Source organism: Eleutherodactylus coqui, chromosome 7 (genome assembly GCF_035609145.1).
Source record: "Eleutherodactylus coqui strain aEleCoq1 chromosome 7, aEleCoq1.hap1, whole genome shotgun sequence".
Taxonomy (NCBI): Eukaryota; Metazoa; Chordata; class Amphibia; order Anura; family Eleutherodactylidae; genus Eleutherodactylus; species Eleutherodactylus coqui.
In genome coordinates this window covers 210,189,901-210,209,374 of record NC_089843.1, presented here as the reverse complement: position 1 = coordinate 210,209,374, position 19,474 = coordinate 210,189,901, and the positions used below count along the sequence as shown (strand labels likewise).

General features: G+C 46.8%; 1 protein-coding gene across 3 annotated transcripts in view; it reads right to left on the bottom strand.

Annotated features, from left to right (window-relative positions):
* Positions 1-19,474, bottom strand: part of EPHA5 (EPH receptor A5) — a 450,721-nt gene that overhangs the window by 37,596 nt on the left and 393,651 nt on the right. For 2 of the 3 annotated variants that reach the window (XM_066574297.1, XM_066574299.1), the window contains exons 9-10: positions 13,608-13,675; positions 12,667-12,810 (exon numbers count right to left, since the gene is read on the bottom strand). In XM_066574297.1, the coding sequence (XP_066430394.1) occupies positions 12,667-12,810; positions 13,608-13,675 (212 nt within the window). The remainder of the gene's footprint in view (positions 1-12,666; positions 12,811-13,607; positions 13,676-19,474) is intronic. The other variant, XM_066574298.1, reaches the window with a different exon arrangement.

The following is a 19,474-nucleotide window of genomic DNA, read 5'->3' as shown; positions in this document are numbered from 1 at the left end:
CAATCAGGAGGCTGGAATCGGCAATGGACCGCACAGAAGACCTGCGGTCCACCGAGGGTGAAGATCCTGGCGGCCATCTTCGCAAGGTAAGTAAGAAGTCACCGGAGCGCGGGGATTCGGGTAAGTACTATCCGTTTTTTTTTTTTTAAACCCCTGCATTGGGTTTGTCTCGCGCCGAACGGGGGGGCTATTGAAAAAAAACAAAACATTTTGGCGCGGGACAACCCCTTTAACCCTTAATGAAGCCCAGCCATAGCAGCCCTCCATACCAACAGAGAATTAACACAAGAGAAAAGATAGCAAAGAGATGAATAGCCGTACAAATGTACAAATCTCCAGCCTATGGAGAAACAACACACTATAATACAAAAAATATACAATAAAAAAAATACAACAATTAAAAAATACCTTTAAATCAAAAATCCCTTATTAAAGTCAAATCATCTAATACCCCAATTTAAACCCTTTTGGGCCAACATAGCCAAGTAAAATATTTATTTGGATTCCGCCTGTGACATTTTCATAATAAAATCACCAACCCTTGTGCTAGGATATAGTTTCTCAATAGCAAAAATGACCCTTTATGGGCTCGGTCAGATGAGCATTTTTTTAAAATGCAATCCTCTATGACAGCTGTGAAAGTGCTGGTTCTGATTGGCTGAGCATTCAGCCAATCACAGGCAGTGCTCAGCCATTCATTGAATTCAATGAATTCACCAGCTAGGGGTAATTTTCAGGGAAGGGCTTATATTTCAAGGCCTTGCTCAAAAATCATCACTGCGGGGGTTGCCTGCAACCCATTGCTTTCAATGGGGCGGCAGCAGCGCCAGCCCCATTGAAAGCAATGGGATAGCATCGCAGGCCTCTGTCACAGCAGTGACAGCTGTAGTAGGAGATTCCTTCATCCCCACGGTCCCCGCGGGGATGAAGGAATTCCCTGCCATAACGGTCACAGCTGTGTCAGGGGAGCGCGATGTACTCCCTATGTTTTTAATGGGGCCATTGACTACAAGGTTAAACCCCTGGGTGTGACAGCATCCAGGGGTTTCACATCCAAGGAATCCCCTGCTGCAGCTGTCACAGCCACAGCAGGGGATAGTGATCCGCTCCCATTGCTTTCAATGGGACGGCAGTAGCGCTGGCCATTGAAAGTGATGTGCGAATTGGGAAACGCTGTCCTTTATTTTACATTTTTATTTGCATGTAAAAAACGGACATGTGACCACTGTGACTGGAAAGCATTGGTTCTAATAGATGCGAATTTAATACGCAACTATACATGCGTTTAAAATTTGCTCGTCTGACCGAGCCCTAAGGAATCCTCATGTTTTTTGACATGTTTCTAAGTGATTTTTGATTGAAGGGTGTTTTTATTGATTTTTTTTGTATATTTTTGTATTAGCTGTGTATTGTAGTGTGGGGTTTCTTGATGTGCTGGAGATTTGCTAATTTGTGTGAATATTTATCTCTTTGCTACCTTTTATTAACTATATATTGAGATCAGGGACGTAACTATAGAGGGTGCAGGGGATGCGGTTGCACCCGGGCCCAGGAGCCTTAGGGGGCCCATAAGGCCTCTCTTCTCCATATAGGGAGCCCAGTACTATGAATAAAGCATTATAGTTGGGGCCCTGTTACAGGTTTTGCATTGGGGCCCAGAAGCTTCAAGTTATGCCTCTGTGCAGAATGGTTTAGGTATGGGTACGGGTACAGAAACAGATAGAGGGGGGGCCCCAGCTCATGTTTTGCATCAGGGCCCCTGAGCCTTTAGTTACGCCCCTGATTGATATTATATATTGAGACTGTTGCTTTGTATGTCACCTCTGATTGGCTCAGCGCTGAGCCAATCAGGGGGCAGGTCTGACTCACACCCCCTTCACACCCACTGCAGGCCGGCCGCGGGGAACTCCGACTGCCGGGAGCAGGTGAGTATATATATATTTTTTATTTTAACACTTTTCTGGATGAATTGCAGGGAAGGGCTTATATATTTAACCCCTTCCCGACAATTCATCCCACACTCGCCCGCAGCGCATTGCTTTCAATGGAGCCACTGTATTGCCGGCTCCATTGAATTCAATGGGCAAACATCGTTCTTCTCTGCCACAGCTGTTACAGCTGTGTCAGAGAAGAATGATTTGTCTTCTATATGTTCTCAATGGGGTCGGCGCTGCTGCCGCCGGCCCCATTGAGCGCATGTAGAGAAGAGAACAGGAATCGCAGATAGGTGCGATCTGCGATTTCTGTTCTATAATTTAGCGGACGAGCGCATAAAAAGCGCTCATGTGTCCGATACCATTGCAAAGCAATGGTTTTAAAAAATCGCCGGACGCATGCGCATGCGCAAATCGCGCAAAAAAATGCCCGTCTGACTAAGGCCTTACTGTTGATTACTACTCGCTTGTTTCACCTTTTTGCACTCTGAATTGCTGTTGTAATAGATTCTTGTAAGTTGCAATCCGTTTTTCACATGCTAATGGCTGGGTAGAAGCCATAATTCAGCTGCAGCAGTAGGGTAAGTGATGTATTGGCGCGGATACCTTTATGACGATTATATATAAACACAATAATATGCTATATAGCATGCCTGCAGTCTAATAACTGTAATGTTACACTTTAGGATTACTACTTAATGCCTTCCAACAGTAATATTCTGCCTTGGACAAAACAATTAATGGCGGTGTAGAAATCCATTTGGCGAACGCATTACTAGCGACTCATGTAGAACGGTTCGGTATTCCCAGTTCTCCACTAAACTTAACATAACGTTTTCATTGCTGTGACTTTTAGCTGCACGGAAAATAAAGACAAGAATCTACGAAGTTACAAAAGTCATCATGAAATTCAGCAGAATGTATCACCTACTCAGACCTATTGTAAAGGTTACATTGAAAGAATACTTTTTGATCAAATGGATACAATGAATGGAATAGAGGAGCAAGTTGAGAACTAAGGCAATATGTTCTAGGTTCAGGTTGCCCAATCAATCATCCAGGATTCCCAACTCTGCTCCCCCTGTAGCCTATACATAGCAAATCACCCTCATTGGGTCTTTCCCTTCCACCACCACAGGAGTTTGCTCTACATTGTTTCATTTAATCATTCACAGGGAACTTTGCATATAGTTTTTCTTTATATGTTGCTTAATGCAAATTGTATTTTTGTAGACTGTATAACATATATGTGAACCCATAATATCTCTTTAAACGGGCTATCCAGCCAGTGCCCGTCAGGGTACACCAGAGTCAGAGCGGATGTCTTTGCTCCGACTCCTGTGTAGTGGTCGGTGCTTGTAATTGCAAGTTTGGGTCTCATTGAAATCAATAGGACCCCAGCCTGTAATTACAAGCACAGCTGCCGCTGATTTCAGTAAGAGCTGTACTTGAAATTATAAGATCCGGAAGCTACACGGGGGGCGGAGAAGAGACTTCCACTCCAGTCCTCTGATCCCTCAAAGTTTTATGGATTGTTTTTCATTCCTTTAAGAAAACTAGCTAACCACATAAGAACATTTCTGTCTAATTTAGGAAATCACCATTTTTAGGCTACTATTAGAGATGAGCGAACACCAAAATGTTCGGGTGTTCGTTATTCGTAACGAACTTCCCGTGATGCTCGAGGGTTCGTTTCGAACAACGAACCCCATTGAAGTCAATGGGCGACCAGAACATTTTTGTATTTCGCCGATGCTCGCTAAGGTTTTCATGTGTGAAAATCTGGGCAATTCAAGAAAGTGATGGGAATGACACAGTGACGGATAGGGCAGGCGAGGGGCTACATGTTGGGCTGCATCTCAAGTTCACAGGTCCCACTATTAAGCCACAATAGCGGCAAGAGTGGGCCCCCCCCCCTCCCAACAACTTTTACTTCTGAAAAGCCCTCATTAGCATGGCATACCTTTACTAAGCACCACACTACCTCCAACAAAGCACAATCACTGCCTGCATGACACTCCACTGACACTTCTCCTGGGTTACATGCTGCCCAACCGCCCCCCCTCCCCCCCACAGCGCACACCAAAGTGTCCCTGGGCAGCCTTCAGCTGCCCTCATGCCACACCACGCTCATGTCTATTTAGAATTGCGTCTGCCATGACGAGGGACCGCAGGCACACACTGCAGAGGTTGGCACGGCTAGGCAGCGACCCTCTTTAAAAGTGGCGGAGCGATAGCCCACAATGCTGTACAGAAGCAATGAGAAATAGAATCCTGTGCCACCGCCATCAGGAGCTGCACACGTGGGCATAGCAATGGGGAACCTATGTGCCACACACTATTCATTCTGTCAAGGTGTCTGCATGCCCCAGTTAGACCGGGCTTTTTAATTCATAGACACAGGCAGGTACAACTCCCTATTGTGAAGTCCCTGTCGACCCACAGCATGGGTGGCTCCCTGGAACCCACCGGCGGTACACAGAAATATCCCATTGCATTGCCCAACACAGCTGAGGTAGTAATGTCGTGCTTAATGCAGGTGGGCTTCGGCCCACACTGCATGCCCCAGTCTGACTGGGGTTCTTTAGAAGTGTACAGATGTAGTAAAAACTCCGTGTGCACCTACAGCATGGGTGGGTGCCAGGAAGCCACCGGCGGTACATAGAAATATCCCATTGCATTGCCCAACACAGCTGAGGTAGTAATGTTGTGCTTAACCCTTTCCAATCCAATTTGTATATGGTTTTCCTAGGGGGCTTACTCTTTTTCTGCCGTTATACAACGGCGCTATATGCTGGCTAAAGCCAGTACTGCATGAGCTGACACGTAGGATAGGCTCCGACAGCAGAGAGGCTGGCAATATACAGTAAGAGAACCCCGACGGACGTCTACCAACAACGGAGCTGTACAGCCTTAAACCCTAATGTCTTCACAGGTCACACAGTGGACTGGAAAGGGTTAATGCAGGTGGGTTTCGGCCCACACTGCATGCCCCAGTCAGACTGGGTTTCTTTATAAGTGGAAACAGATGCATTTATAATTCCCTGTGGACCCACTGCCTGGGTGGGTGCCAGGAAGCCACCGGCGGTACATAGAAATATCCCATTGCATTGCCCAACACAGCTGAGGTAGTAATGTTGTGCGTAATACAGGTGGGCTTCGGCCCACACTGCATGCCCCAGTCAGACTGGGGTTCTTTAGAAGTGTACAGATGTATTAAAAACTCCGTGTGCACCTACAGCATGGGTGGCTCCCTGGAACCCACCGGCGGTACATAAAAATATCCCATTGCATTGCCCAACACAGCTGAGGTTACGTCAGCTGTAATGCAGGTGGGCTAAAAATTAATTTGATTACACTGTAGGCGAGGGCCCACAAAAATTGCTGTATCAACAGTACTAATGTACATCCCAAAAATTGGCCATGGCCAGCCAAGAGGGCAGGTGAAACCCATTAATCGCTTTGGTTAATGTGGCTTAAGTGGTAACTAGGCCTGGAGGCAGCCCAGTGTAACGAAAAATTGGTTCAAGTTAAAGTTCCAATGCTTTTAAGCGCATTGAAACTTTTAAAAATTGTTCTGAAAAATTATTTGAGTGAGCCTTGTGGCCCTAAGAAAAATTGCCCGTTCAGCGTGATTACGTGAGGTTTCAGGAGGAGGAGCAGGAGGAGGAGGAGGAGGAATATTAGACACAGATTGATGAAGCAGAAATGTCCCCGTTTTGGATGGTGAGAGAGAACGTAGCTTCCATCCGCGGGTGCAGCCTACGTATTGCTTACGTATCGCTGCTGTCCGCTGGTGGAGAACAGAAGTCTGGGGAAATCCAGGCTTTGTTCATCTTGATGAGTGTAAGCCTGTCGGCACTGTCGGTTGACAAGCGGCTACGCTTATCTGTGATGATTCCCCCAGCCGCACTAAACACCCTCTCCGACAAGACGCTAGCCGCAGGACAAGCAAGCACCTCCAGGGCATGCAGCGCGAGTTCAGGCCACGTGTCCAGCTTCGACACCCAGTAGTTGTAGGGGGCAGAGGCGTCACCAAGGATGGTCGTGCGATCCGCTACGTACTCCCTCACCATCCTTTTACAGTGCTCCCGCCGACTCAGCCGTGACTGGGGAGCGGTGACACAGTCTTGGTGGGGAGCCATAAAGCTGCCCAGGCCCTTAAAGACTGTTGCACTGCCTGGGATGTACATGCTGCTCGATCTACGCACCTCCCCTGCTACCTTGCCCTCGGTACTGCGCCTTCTGCCACTAGCGCTGTCGGCTGGGAATTTTACCATCAGCTTGTCCGCAAGGGTCCTGTGGTATAGCAACACTCTCGAACCCCTTTCCTCTTCGGGAATCAGAGTGGGCAGGTTCTCCTTATACCGTGGATCGAGCAGTGTGTACACCCAGTAATCCGTCGTGGCCAGAATGCGTGCAACGCGAGGGTCACGAGAAAGGCATCCTAACATGAAGTCAGCCATGTGTGCCAGGGTACCTGTACGCAACACATGGCTGTCCTCACTAGGAAGATCACTTTCAGGATCCTCCTCCTCCTCCTCCTCCTCCTCCTCCTCAGGCCATACACGCTGAAAGGATGACAGGCAATCAGCCGGTGTACCGTCAGCAGCGGCCCAAGCTGTCTCTTCCCCCTCCTCCTCATCCTCCTCATGCTCCTCCTCCTCCTCCTGTACGCGCTGAGAAATAGACAGGAGGGTGCCCTGACTATCCAGCGGCATACTGTCTTCCCCCGCCCCCGTTTCCGAGCGCAAAGCAGCTGCCTTTATGGTTTGCAGGGAATTTCTCAAGATGCATAGCAGAGGAATGGTGACGCTAATGATTGTAGCATCGCCGCTCACCACCTGGGTAGACTCCTCAAAATTACCAAGGACATGGCAGATGTCTGCCAACCAGGCCCACTCTTCTGAAAGGAATTGAGGAGGCTGACTCCCACTGCGCCGCCCATGTTGGAGTTGGTATTCGACTATAGCTCTCCGTTGTTCATAGAGCCTGGCCAACATGTGGAGCGTAGAGTTCCACCGTGTGGGCACGTCGCACAGCAGTCGGTGCACTGGCAGCTTAAAGTGATGTTGCAGGGTGCGCAGGGTGGCAGCGTCCGTGTGGGACTTGCGGAAATGTGCGCAGAGCCGGCGCGCCTTTACGAGCAGGTCTGACAAGCGTGGGTAGCTTTTCAGAAAGCGCTGAACCACCAAATTAAAGACGTGGGCCAGGCATGGCACGTGCGTGAGGCTGCCGAGCTGCAGAGCCGCCACCAGGTTACGGCCGTTGTCACACACGACCATGCCCGGTTGGAGGCTCAGCGGCGCAAGCCAGCGGTCGGTCTGCTGTGTCAGACCCTGCAGCAGTTCGTGGGCCGTGTGCCTCTTATCGCCTAAGCTGAGTAGTTTCAGCACGGCCTGCTGACGCTTGCCCACCGCTGTGCTGCCACACCGCGCGACACCGACTGCTGGCGACATGCTGCTGCTAACACATCTTGATTGCGAGACAGAGGAGGAGGAGGAGGGTGCTTTAGTGGAGGAAGCATACACCTCCACAGATACCAGCACCGAGCTGGGGCCCGCAATTCTGGGGGTGGGTAGGACGTGAGCGGTCCCAGGCTCTGACTCTGTCCCAGCCTCCACTAAATTCACCCAATGTGCCGTCAGGGAGATGTAGTGGCCCTGCCCGCCTGTGCTTGTCCACGTGTCCGTAGTTAAGTGGACCGTGGCAGTAACCGCGTTGGTGAGGGCGCGCACAATGTTGCGGGAGACGTGGTCGTGCAGGGCTGGGACGGCACATCGGGAAAAGTAGTGGCGACTGGGAACTGAGTAGCGCGGGGCCGCCGCCTCCATGATACTTTTGAAGGACTCCGTTTCCACAACCCTATACGGCAGCATCTCAAGGCTGATGAATTTTGCGATGCGGACGGTTAACGTTTGAGCGTGCGGGTGCGTGGCGGCGTACTTGCGCTTGCGCTCGAACACTTGCGCAAGCGACGGCTGGACGGTGCGCTGAACTACACTGCTGGATGGGGCCGAGGACAGCGGAGATGAGGGTGTGGGTGCAGGCCATGAGGCGGTAGGGCCTGTGTCCTGAGAGGGGGGTTGCATCTCAGTGGCAGGTTGGGGCACAGGGGGAGAGGCAGGGGTGCAAACCGGAGGCGCTGAACGGCCTTCGTCCCACCTTGTGGGGTGCTTGGCCATCATATGTCTGCGCATGGTGGTGGTGGTGAGGCTGTTGGTGTTGGCTCCCCGGCTGAGCTTTGCGCAACAAAGGTTGCACACCACTGTTCGTCGGTCGTCAGGCGTCTCTGTGAAAAACTGCCAGACCTTAGAGCACCTCGGCCTCTGCAGGGTGGCATGGCGCGAGGGGGCGCTTTGGGAAACACTTGGTGGATTATTCGGTCTGGCCCTGCCTCTACCCCTGCCTCTACCCCTGGCCACCGCACTGCCTCTTGCAACCTGCCCTGCTGATGCCCTTGACTCCCCCTCTGAAGACCTGTCCTCCTGAGTAAGCGTTGCACACCAGGTGGGGTCAGTCACCTCATCGTCCTGCTGCTCTTCCTCCGAATTCTCTGTGCGCTGCTCCCTCGGACTTACTGCCCTTACTACTACCTCACTGCAAGACAACTGTGTATGATCGTCATCGTCCTCCTCACCCACAGAAAGTTGTTGAGACAGTTGGCGGAAGTCCCCAGCCTCATCCCCCGGACCCCGGGAACTTTCGAATGGTTGGGCATCAGTGACTATAAACTCCTCTGGTGGGAGAGGAACCGCTGCTGCCCAATCTGAGCAGGGGCCCGAGAACAGTTCCTGGGAGTGTTCCCGCTCCTGAGCAGGTGTCATTGTAGTGGAGTGAGGAGGCTGGGAGGAAGGAGGAGCAGCAGACAGAGGATTCGGATTTGCAGCAGTGGACGGCGCAGAACTGCGTGTTGACGATAGGTTGCTCGAAGCACTTTCTGCCATCCAGGACAGGACCTGCTCACACTGCTCATTTTCTAATAACCGTCTCCCGCGTGGACCCATTAATTGGGCGATGAATGTGGGGACGCCAGAAACGTGCCTCTCTCCTAATCGCGCAGCAGTCGGCTGCGACACACCGGGATCAGGAGCTCGGCCTGTGCCCACACCCTGACTTGGCCCTCCGCGTCCTCGGCCGCGTCCACGTCCTCTAGGCCTACCCCTACCCCTCAGCATGCTGTATTACCAGTGATTTGATTTCACAGGCAGGAAATAAATTGGCGCAAGACTGCAGGCCAAATATAATTTTTGCCCTTTTTGGAAAACGAAAGGCCCCACTGCCTCTAGTGAATGAATAATCTAAGTTTAATAACTGTGCTGTGTCCCTGCTTATGTGTCACAGAACGTGAGGGTAGCAGAGTTATTATAACTCTGGCAGAGCAGGTATTTTTTTTCCCAATTAAGGAAAGCAAATGGCGAAGCCAGCAGTAAAGCGTAGCTGGGTGCGTATGATTTAGCACTGTTCTTCACGCAGCTCACACGTCTCCACCGCCCGTAAGGACGGACAGAGGCTGGACAAATAGATTTGTTTTCAGTTTTTTCCCACCAAAAGGCAGCACTGCGTATATTCAATGAACATGAGAAGTTTAATAACTGTGCTGTGTCCCTGCTTATGTGTCACAGAACGTGAGGGTAGCAGAGTTATTATAACTCTGGCAGAGCAGGAATTTTTTTTCCCAATTAAGGAAAGCAAATGGCCAAGCCAGCAGTAAAGCGTAGCTGGGTGCGTATGATTTAGCACTGTTCTTCACGCAGCTCACACGTCTCCACCGCCCGTAAGGACGGACAGAGGCTGGACAAATAGATTTGTTTTCAGTTTTTTCCCACCAAAAGGCAGCACTGCGTATATTCAATGAACATGAGAAGTTTAATAACTGTGCTGTGTCCCTGCTTATGTGTCACAGAACGTGAGGGTAGCAGAGTTATTATAACTCTGGCAGAGCAGGTATTTTTTTTCCCAATTAAGGAAAGCAAATGGCGAAGCCAGCAGTAAAGCGTAGCTGGGTGCGTATGATTTAGCACTGTTCTTCACGCAGCTCACACGTCTCCACCGCCCGTAAGGACGGACAGAGGCTGGACAAATAGATTTGTTTTCAGTTTTTTCCCACCAAAAGGCAGCACTGCGTATATTCAATGAACATGAGAAGTTTAATAACTGTGCTGTGTCCCTGCTTATGTGTCACAGAACGTGAGGGTAGCAGAGTTATTATAACTCTGGCAGAGCAGGAATTTTTTTTCCCAATTAAGGAAAGCAAATGGCCAAGCCAGCAGTAAAGCGTAGCTGGGTGCGTATGATTTAGCACTGTTCTTCACGCAGCTCACACGTCTCCACCGCCCGTAAGGACGGACAGAGGCTGGACAAATAGATTTGTTTTCAGTTTTTTCCCACCAAAAGGCAGCACTGCGTATATTCAATGAACATGAGAAGTTTAATAACTGTGCTGTGTCCCTGCTTATGTGTCACAGAACGTGAGGGTAGCAGAGTTATTATAACTCTGGCAGAGCAGGAATTTTTTTTCCCAATTAAGGAAAGCAAATGGCCAAGCCAGCAGTAAAGCGTAGCTGGGTGCGTATGATTTAGCAATGTTTTTCACGCAGCTCACACGTGTCCACAGGCGTTAGGACGGACAGAGGCTGGACAAATAGATTTGTTTTCAGTTTTTTCCCACCAAAAGGCAGCACTGCGTATATTCTATGAATAATAACTGTGTTGTGGCCCTGCCTATACAATTCTTTCCCTGCAGTATCAATGGAGGGTGGAATGCTCTGCAGAGGCGATTTTGAGAAGCCCAAAAAAAATGCAGCACAGCCAACAGCAGCCTGGACAGTACTGCACACGGATAAATATGGCCCTAGAAAGGACCGTTGAGGTTCTTGAAGGCTACACTCACTCCTAACACTCTCCCTGCCTATGCAGCACTTCTGTCCCTAATGCCAGGTGCAACGGTCTGCAGAGGCGATTTTGAGAAAAAAAAAAATGCCACTGCTAACAGCAGCCAACACACAGCTATCAGTGGCCCTAATAAGGACCTTTGGGGGGTCTTGAAGCCTACACTAACTACCAATTCTTTCCCTACAGCAGCTCCGGTATAAACAGCACTGTCCCTCATCTAACTCACACCGCATCTGAGGCGAGCCGCGGGAGGGGCCGACTTTTATATTAGGCGAACACCTGATCTCGCCAGCCACTCACAGCAGGGGGGTGGTATAGGGCTTAAACGTTGCAGGGGGAAGTTGTAATGCCTTCCCTGTCTTTCAATTGGCCAGAAAAGCGCGCTAACGTCTCAGGGAAGGAAGTGAAAGTAACCAGAACACCGCATGGTGTTCGTTACGAATAACGAACATCCCGAACACCCTAATATTCGCACGAATATCAAGCTCGGACGAACGCGTTCGCTCATCTCTAGCTACTATACATAAATATTAGCCTTATGTGGTGCGGACTGTTACCAAAACAACTCTGCCCCGTGTGGATGCATTATGTAACTACATGCTATGCCTCACACTCACTCATCATCACCATAGCATCTACAGGGTATGTCACAGAAAAGTAGCCTGGCAGCACACTTATGAAAGCTGTCAAAAACCAAGATTTTTGTTTCCTTCCTCTGGATCAACAATGGGGGGTGGAAACAGGCTGAACTAGATGGAAATTGTCTCCCTTCAGCCTAATAAACTATGCTATTAGATGCGCTAAGAATAAAAGAAAAGCCTATGGAGGTTTTGAATACTTCCGCCAGCGTCTACAAACGTAGGCCAATGGGGCAACATGCAAAGGGACCTTCATGTTGTGAAGTGAGACTCAAAGTGGCTTCGAAACAAATAGACAAAGTTTCACTTTAGGTAAATCAACAAATAGGATTAACCCTTTCCAATCCACTGTCTGACCTCTGAAGATATTATGATTTAGCTCTGTACTGCCGTCAGGGTTCTCTTACTGTATATTGCCAGCCTCACTGATGTCGGAGCCTATCCGACGTGTCACTTCATGCAGTACTGGCTTTAGCCAACAGATAGCGCCATTGTATAACGGCAGAAAAAGAGTAAGCTCCCTAGGAAAACCAGGATACAAATTGGATTGGAAAGGGTTAAATAATGCAAAATTTGTTTTCGCAAAAAGGGTGTAATTGATTTCCCTCCAAGTTATCATGAGTCAAAAAAAGCTATAAATACACAGCATAAAGCAGGATGTTTCTCAAATAATCATTCCAGCCGCACACAGCGTGTGTTTTATTTAAACATTAAAAAAGTCAAACACCTTTTAAAGGTCCAGTTAGAAATTACTAATGGCCTATCCTCAGGACAGCAGGGATCTACTGCATGGGATCCTCACTGATCAGCTTTTCTCCAGACCCGTGTGTTCATGCACTGACTTGCTTTTTGCTGGAAGCACACAGCTCTATTCTTTCTGCAGTGGTCAGACTTGGTATTGCATCTCTTTCCTATTTACTTCAATGGGAATTCTGCCTGTAATACCAAGTCTGGCCACTACAGTGGAAACAGAGTTATCTACTTACTACAGAAAAAAGCTCAATGCACAAGAATACCTGGTAAGCAGCTGATCAGCAGGGGTCCCATGTGGCAGGCGCCTACTGATCTACTATTGATAACCTGTATTGTGAATAGGCCATCAATAGTTTACAGCTGGACAACTCCTTTAATGCTTATTTAGAGTCAGTACAATTAAGCTGGATTACAGTTTATTGTCTAAAGAGTCTGAAATGACATACCGGCTCCAATGACTCGTTCAATAGTTATGCAGGAAGCGTCAATTTCTTTGGCAAATTCATGCACTGCCTGGCTTGGGTCCTCGTAGGTATGAGGGTCAATGTACGTCTTTATTCCTGGAAGTTTAACTGTAGTGGAACAGAAGACTAACTTCTTATTAGTAGATAATGAAATAGAAGATAACACTTGTGTCAATATAACTAACTGTAAGCACCTACATTATTAGTATAGTATGAAGAGTGACATATATTTCACAAGTGTCCCACATATCAATTCCATTGTACAAGGGTACCTTGCTTCGATGACATCCTGCCACTCAGTACCAAAGGGGGAGATATATATGAGTAGACTGAACAGCTGGAAGCAGGAAGGGAGCATGGTATGGCTGGGACACAACCAACATTGAGGTTCTGTGGCAAAATCTGTAATGGGGTTACTGATATGGCTGGAAAATACTGTACCGATGTGTACAGCGACGTACTGTAAGTAGGTGCTTATCTCTGACACCACCAGCCTCGTATAACCTGCTGAATATGAATATCATTTTTTCTTAAACTACTGTATAGAGATGAGAGAGCATACTCGCTAAGGCAAACTACTCGAGCGAGTAGTGCCTTATTCGAGTACCTGCCCGCTTGTCTCTAAAGATTCGGCTGCCAGCGGGGAGCAGCGGGGGAGAGCGGGGAGGAACAGAGGGGAGATCTCTCCCGCCTGCTTCCCCCTGCTCACCACCGCAACTCACCTCTCACCCGCACCAGCAGCCGAATCTTTAGAGACGAGCGGGCAGGTACTCGAATAAGGCACTACTCGCTCCAGTAGTTTGTCTTAGCGAGTACGCTCGCTCATCTCTACTACTGCACATAAACCTGTGTGCTCGTTAAGAGGGCGAGTCGAGGATTATTCTACATTTCAAATCATAAACCAGTAATCTTATGATACTTACTGTGTCCGTTGTGAAAATGCATCTTTTCCTCTTCTGGATCTTGTTTAGCTTTGCTGTAGCCACATCTCCTACAAGAGAGATAGTTCCATTGCTATTATGTCATATTGGAGGAAAGGAAATAGTGAAAATAACTAATATTTGCACTTCATAATGGTAGACCGAAGCAATCCTCTCTTTTATTGACTTGTCTCTTTTTAGGTTGCCAATGTCTGATGTGTTGGAGCTGTCCGAGTTCTGCTAGAGCTGTATTTCCCTAACTCCAATTCTCAAGGCGCCCCAATAGGTCGTGTTTTCCGGATTTCCTCAGTATATTTCCACAGGCGATGTAATTATTGTTAGACATTGCAACTGGTGTTCAACTATAGGATTTCCTGAAAACATACCTAATCGGGTTCCTTGAGGACTGGAGTTGGGAAACACATTTCCCATAGCAGTGAATGAATGTGATTGGTTCATTCAGCGCTGCAGTGATTGGCTGAGCCGCGGCGCTTGAGAACCAATCAGAGTCTGCACTTCTGGGAGGCGGGATTTCTGAACCCCCTGACCAGGCTGAAGACTACAAACAAGTGCCGCGGAAGTGTCAGAAGAGAAGTGCTACAGAGCGTAGAGCGCCTGTTAGGTAATGCATTGTTTTGGGGTTTTTGAAAATGTAGTTGGAGCTTATTTTCAGGGTAGGGTTTATATTTCAACCCCCCCCCCCAAAAAAAAAAAAATCCTAGAAAAAGAGAGTTACGACTTTGTAGTGCCACGAGTGACTCTGTAGCACCACAAAACTATGATATCGCTACTAGAAAACACAGCAATATCCCACAGAACATCTGGTCTACACCTCCCAATTTTCCACTGGATGCCATTTTTGTCCATTGTAGTTCTTATTGTAGAAACGTGGAGATTGATCTTAGTTGAAGCTAATTAGACCAGCAGTTCTTTAGATGTTCATACTTCTGTATGAGTCAACAATGTGCTTTTGGTGAAATTTTGGTAAGTCAGCCACTCCTGGGAAGCTTCAACACTGTTCCAAGTTTCCTCCAGTTGGGGATGAAGAATCTCACTGTGAAGTCTCAGAGCCTTCCCAATGGCTTTATAATCCTTTCCAGACTGGAACTTGTCAATAACTTTGTTTTCCATCTGTGTTTGAATCTCCTTAGAACATAGCAGCACATGCTGCTTTTTGAGACCTCATAGTATGCTTCACATATGATGTTTAGATTCAACAGGTCTTGCCGTAAACATGCCTGGGCGCCGCTAACGGTATTGAACCCAATTATGAATTGGATTTGACTAATTGGTTGATTTAGTAACTAATTGGGCAGTTAATATTGTCATGATTTAAAAAGAGAGTTTTGTGTTTACTTGGGTTATTTTTGGCTAATATTAAGGCCTCCTTCCCACGAGCGTGACGGGCTCCGCAGCGTAATATTCCGCTGTGAAGCCCGTCACGGCGCCCCCCAGAGCCCCTATACTTACCTGCGGGAGATAGCGTGAAATCGCTTCCCCGCCCACCACCGCCGCGTCACCGCTCGTCACCGCTCGTCACCGCCCACCGCTCTCGCGTCACCAGCCGTGTCACGTGACGCGGCCGGACCGCGTCATTTGGCGTCATATGACGCTCGGCGGTGGGCGGGAAAGCGTTTTTTCACGCTATCTCCCGCTGGTTACAGCGGGAGATAGCGTGAATGGACGGCTTCCATTGACTGCAATGGAAGCCGTCAGTGCGTACAGCCCGTCCTCACCCGCAGAAAATAGAGCATGCTGCGGGTGAGGACGGGAGAAATCGCGGTGCGTAATTCCGCGGTGGAATTACGCATCGTGAGCATGGAGCTATTAGGTTCAATAGAACCTAATAGCTGCGTGCAACGCAGCGGATTTTCGCCGCGAATTACGCGGCGGAAATCCGTTCGTGGGAAGGAGGCCTTAAAGTAGTTTGATGATGTGAGACATTCAAGTGTGACAAATATGGAAAAAACAGAAAAAACTTGGAGGGGGCAAATAATAATAAATATAAATATGGGAGTGAATCACTGGAAATTCTCCCAATCTTCAATAATGTAAAATACAAGGGGATTATTTACTAATTAAAGTGTGCTAGAATTCTGGCGCTCAATAAGGAGACATGGGTTAAGATGCAAAATTGCCAAATTGCCCCAAACGTTTTAGTTAAAGGGGTTTTGTCATTAAAAGAAAAATTATCTAAACTCACCTATCCCTTCCCTGTCTGTCTCCTTATCACATCTTCTCCTGGTTGAGCTTCTCCAGTGCCCCAGGTCAGCTCACTGCAGGCTGGGCCCAGCTTGTTATGAGGGCTGCTTATCACAAATTCCTTCCGGCTGGGTCAGTGAAGGTCACATCCCTGTGCTGTAGCTTCACTGCCTAGGAAGGAATTGTAATCTATTTCAGAGATAGCTCACATGAGCAATCTCTGAAGAAGATAGGCAGTCCTCCTGCTGACCTGTGAGCTGTGACATACCGTACATTGGCAGACTGACAACCTAATGTACAGTAACCTCACAGGAAGGAGCAGAATCAGGCAGCTGGAGGTGAAGTGAGCCCCTGGACTGCAGGAGACAGGAGAAGATAGGGGAGGTGAAGATCTGGTAAGTAGACCGATGGGGGAGGAATAGATAAGTAGAGCATTTTTCTTTTTTAGTGACAGAACCCCTTTAAGTATTTGCCACAAAGTGAGTCAACCATCGGTAGGTGGTGTAAAGTCCAACTCAAGTGTCTAAAGATGCATGAAGGCCATCATGCACCATAAGCCACTCAATAAATTGGGGGAATCTTTAATTTACCTTCCCTAAATGTACTCTCTCTAGACAGGCTTAGTAAATCTGCCCCAGTATGCTTTAACTTCATAAACTCTTATGTAAGCCAGGCACTGCCAAGGGTATAAAAAGGGCTTTGTCACTGCTAAATGGTTCCTAGTATATTATCTAAAGAGAGATTAAAAAGGCAATGAAGGCAGCTTATTTTTCATTGTGCATTTCTCTGGAGGTCTATAAATATATACAACAGCATGTCATATTAACATACCAAATGAAGTCGTGAAAACCCCCAATGTGTCATAAAAACATGTCTCAACATGATGCATTGCATAATACGATGAGGTTATTGCAGGTTTATGTTGGCATCGCAGCAATAGTTCAGCTTCACTAATAATGCATGGCAGGAAACCTGTCCATGAAACATTATCTACCATAGAGCTTCCAGATGTACTAAATTTACTGATCAGATAAACAGGCTATAAATTTGTCACTTGCTTAACAAATTATGCCCCGTAACGTCTGGCATGTAAATGCTGGATTGCAGGAAAACAGATGTGCTGTGGTTTGAGCTACAGTCAGTGGCTTTAGTCCTGAAATCCAGTCTAATGGAGGGTCAAATGATGTTTCTGCCTGACCAGTGAAATAAGGGCATTTTTTTCTCTTAATACGAGATGGGAATTTGCTGTTTCCAGTGATAGTTTGGGGAATAATTGCCCCATGTAAAGGCACCTTAATTGTATAAGCTAGACAGTTTTAAAGTCAATTTACTGTGTTTCCCTGAAAATAAGACACTGTCTTATATTAATTTTTGCCCCAAAAGAGGCACTGGGTCTTATTTTTGGAGAATGCCTTATTACACTTACAATGTCTTATTAGCAGGCTCGGTCCGGGACCCTCCTGCTGCTCTCCGGAGATTTGACATACTGAGCCATGCCATTGATTGGCCAATTCATAAGTCCCACCTCCACAATGCGATGGCTGTGATTGGTTCTTTGACTGCTGTCCAGCCCATGAATGCAGTGCACAATCAATCAATTACAGCCATCACATTTGTTTATCAAATTCTGTATTGATCGGCTGAACAGTGTGAGAGAACCAATCGGAGCCATCGCTTCCTGGAGGTGGAATTTATGAATCCTGTTACCAGGAAGTGATCTTCTGTGGGCGAACGAGGACTGCAGGACATATTGCAAAGTTCTGCACAGCAGCTAGGGTTTATTTTCAGAGTAGGGCTTATATTTCAAGCCTACCTGAAAAAAAATCAGGGTAGGGCTTATTTTCAGGATAGGTCTTATTTTGGGGGAAACAGGGTAAATGCAAATATCAAAGGGATCATAGAACCAGCTTATGACCTACTCTATATATTTTTTATATATCAGCTTTATCTATCTACTTCTTTTCAGCAGTGTGTTTTAGACGTTCTATGTTTTGGTGCCTAGTACCGACAGATGTTTTGTTTGGGCGTTCCCATTTTAACTTCAGCTAAATGATGTAGTCTTAAGTTCTAAGTACTGTACAAGAGAAGACTTCTTCATATTCCGTAGACTTTTCTTCAGTCCCCACCAACTGGGAACGTAAAGAAGCACAATACAACATGGCTACAGAATATAGATGAATCAAGAAAGAGAGAAAGTGCGAAAACAGGTAGCATTGGAAGTCATGTGCTATGTGTGTCCTTAGAAGAAAGTATGGGTGAGACAGTATTTATCACATGTAGATAGAGTTTCACCTTATGATGGCTTGCAATACATTAGTAGAAGAGGAACTAGTATGGAAGGTCCTTAGACCCCCTCAGAATATTGCTTGCCTCCCCTATTCACTTTTTATGACCAATGTGTTCATTTCCCCATCTGTAACATAACCAAGTCTTTTACAGGTTCTAAACACCTAAGTGCAGGGCCAACCTTGACTGGGCTCTCTTCGACAAGGGCCCCATAGAAATGCCTTGACTGCCTCAACAGGAGGCATGGCCTTGTTTATTGGTTTGATCAACCAATTATTAGGCCAAATGTACACACAGGAGATTGGTTGCCGACATTTCTGTGATTGGCCCACTTATTATGAACAGACTTGCAAAAAAACATGAGCTTGCCATAGAAATAACCCCATTCAAATTATTTAGATATATAGCATTTCCTGCTTCTCATTACTAATTGAATTGAAATTATTTAATTTTCCGCAATTACAGACTCTCTAAACAAAATGTAAACTAAACAATGCTACGGAAGGAAGTGAACCCGAGAAATAGACAAACTCATTTTCGAACTGTGAATATACAATTAGATTTCAATCATTAATGTCTGTGATTTTCTGCAAGTCAAGACCTAATAGTTACAATTTATGCAAATACATTTCTATTTTGTCTTGTTTTGGCCCCAATTATCCAGATAATTTACTGGAGACTCACTGGAAAGACAAATTAACCACCTATGACTGTCAATACAGCCAACTTGACCCTTCTAAAGGCAAAACTGGCAAGGACGAGGTTAATAAATAATCCTATTATTTTGGTGGAAAAACTAAGTGGCTGAAATTTAATGGGAAACCTAAACTTAATATGGAGTTGATTGGAAAATAAAAATAATTTAGAAAATAAAATAGCATAATAATGGATATTTGTGTTGGGCTGATGGGATTTAGTTCACTGGAAGTCTCAAGCTTTACAATATCCCGATGGGATGGGGAATTATGTTCTGTTTAAAATAAGAGTTGGGCGTGCAAGGAATCATGAAAATCATTATAGTATAGGTTTTATGTGTAGATCTAAACAAAAACTATTGCTGAAAGTATAATGTAAACACAGTGGATATAATACGTCTAACCCCCCCCTCCTCCCCCCCCCCAGACAAAAGGAATAGTTTCAGATGTATTTCCGTCTTCGATGCGACCTTTCCACTGAAGCACAAACAAATCTTCTAGGGTGGAAACATAAAAATAACAAAACTGAAATAATGTGGTTGCGTAAGTGAGAACACCCTCTTATACTTAAGGATGCTGTTGGGTTCAGAATTAGCCAATCACATGTTACATAGTAGTCAGTACTGCGCTGCCATTATCTACATGGATTCTGAGTTCCTCCATATAAAGTTTGGCTCTTCTAGGAGG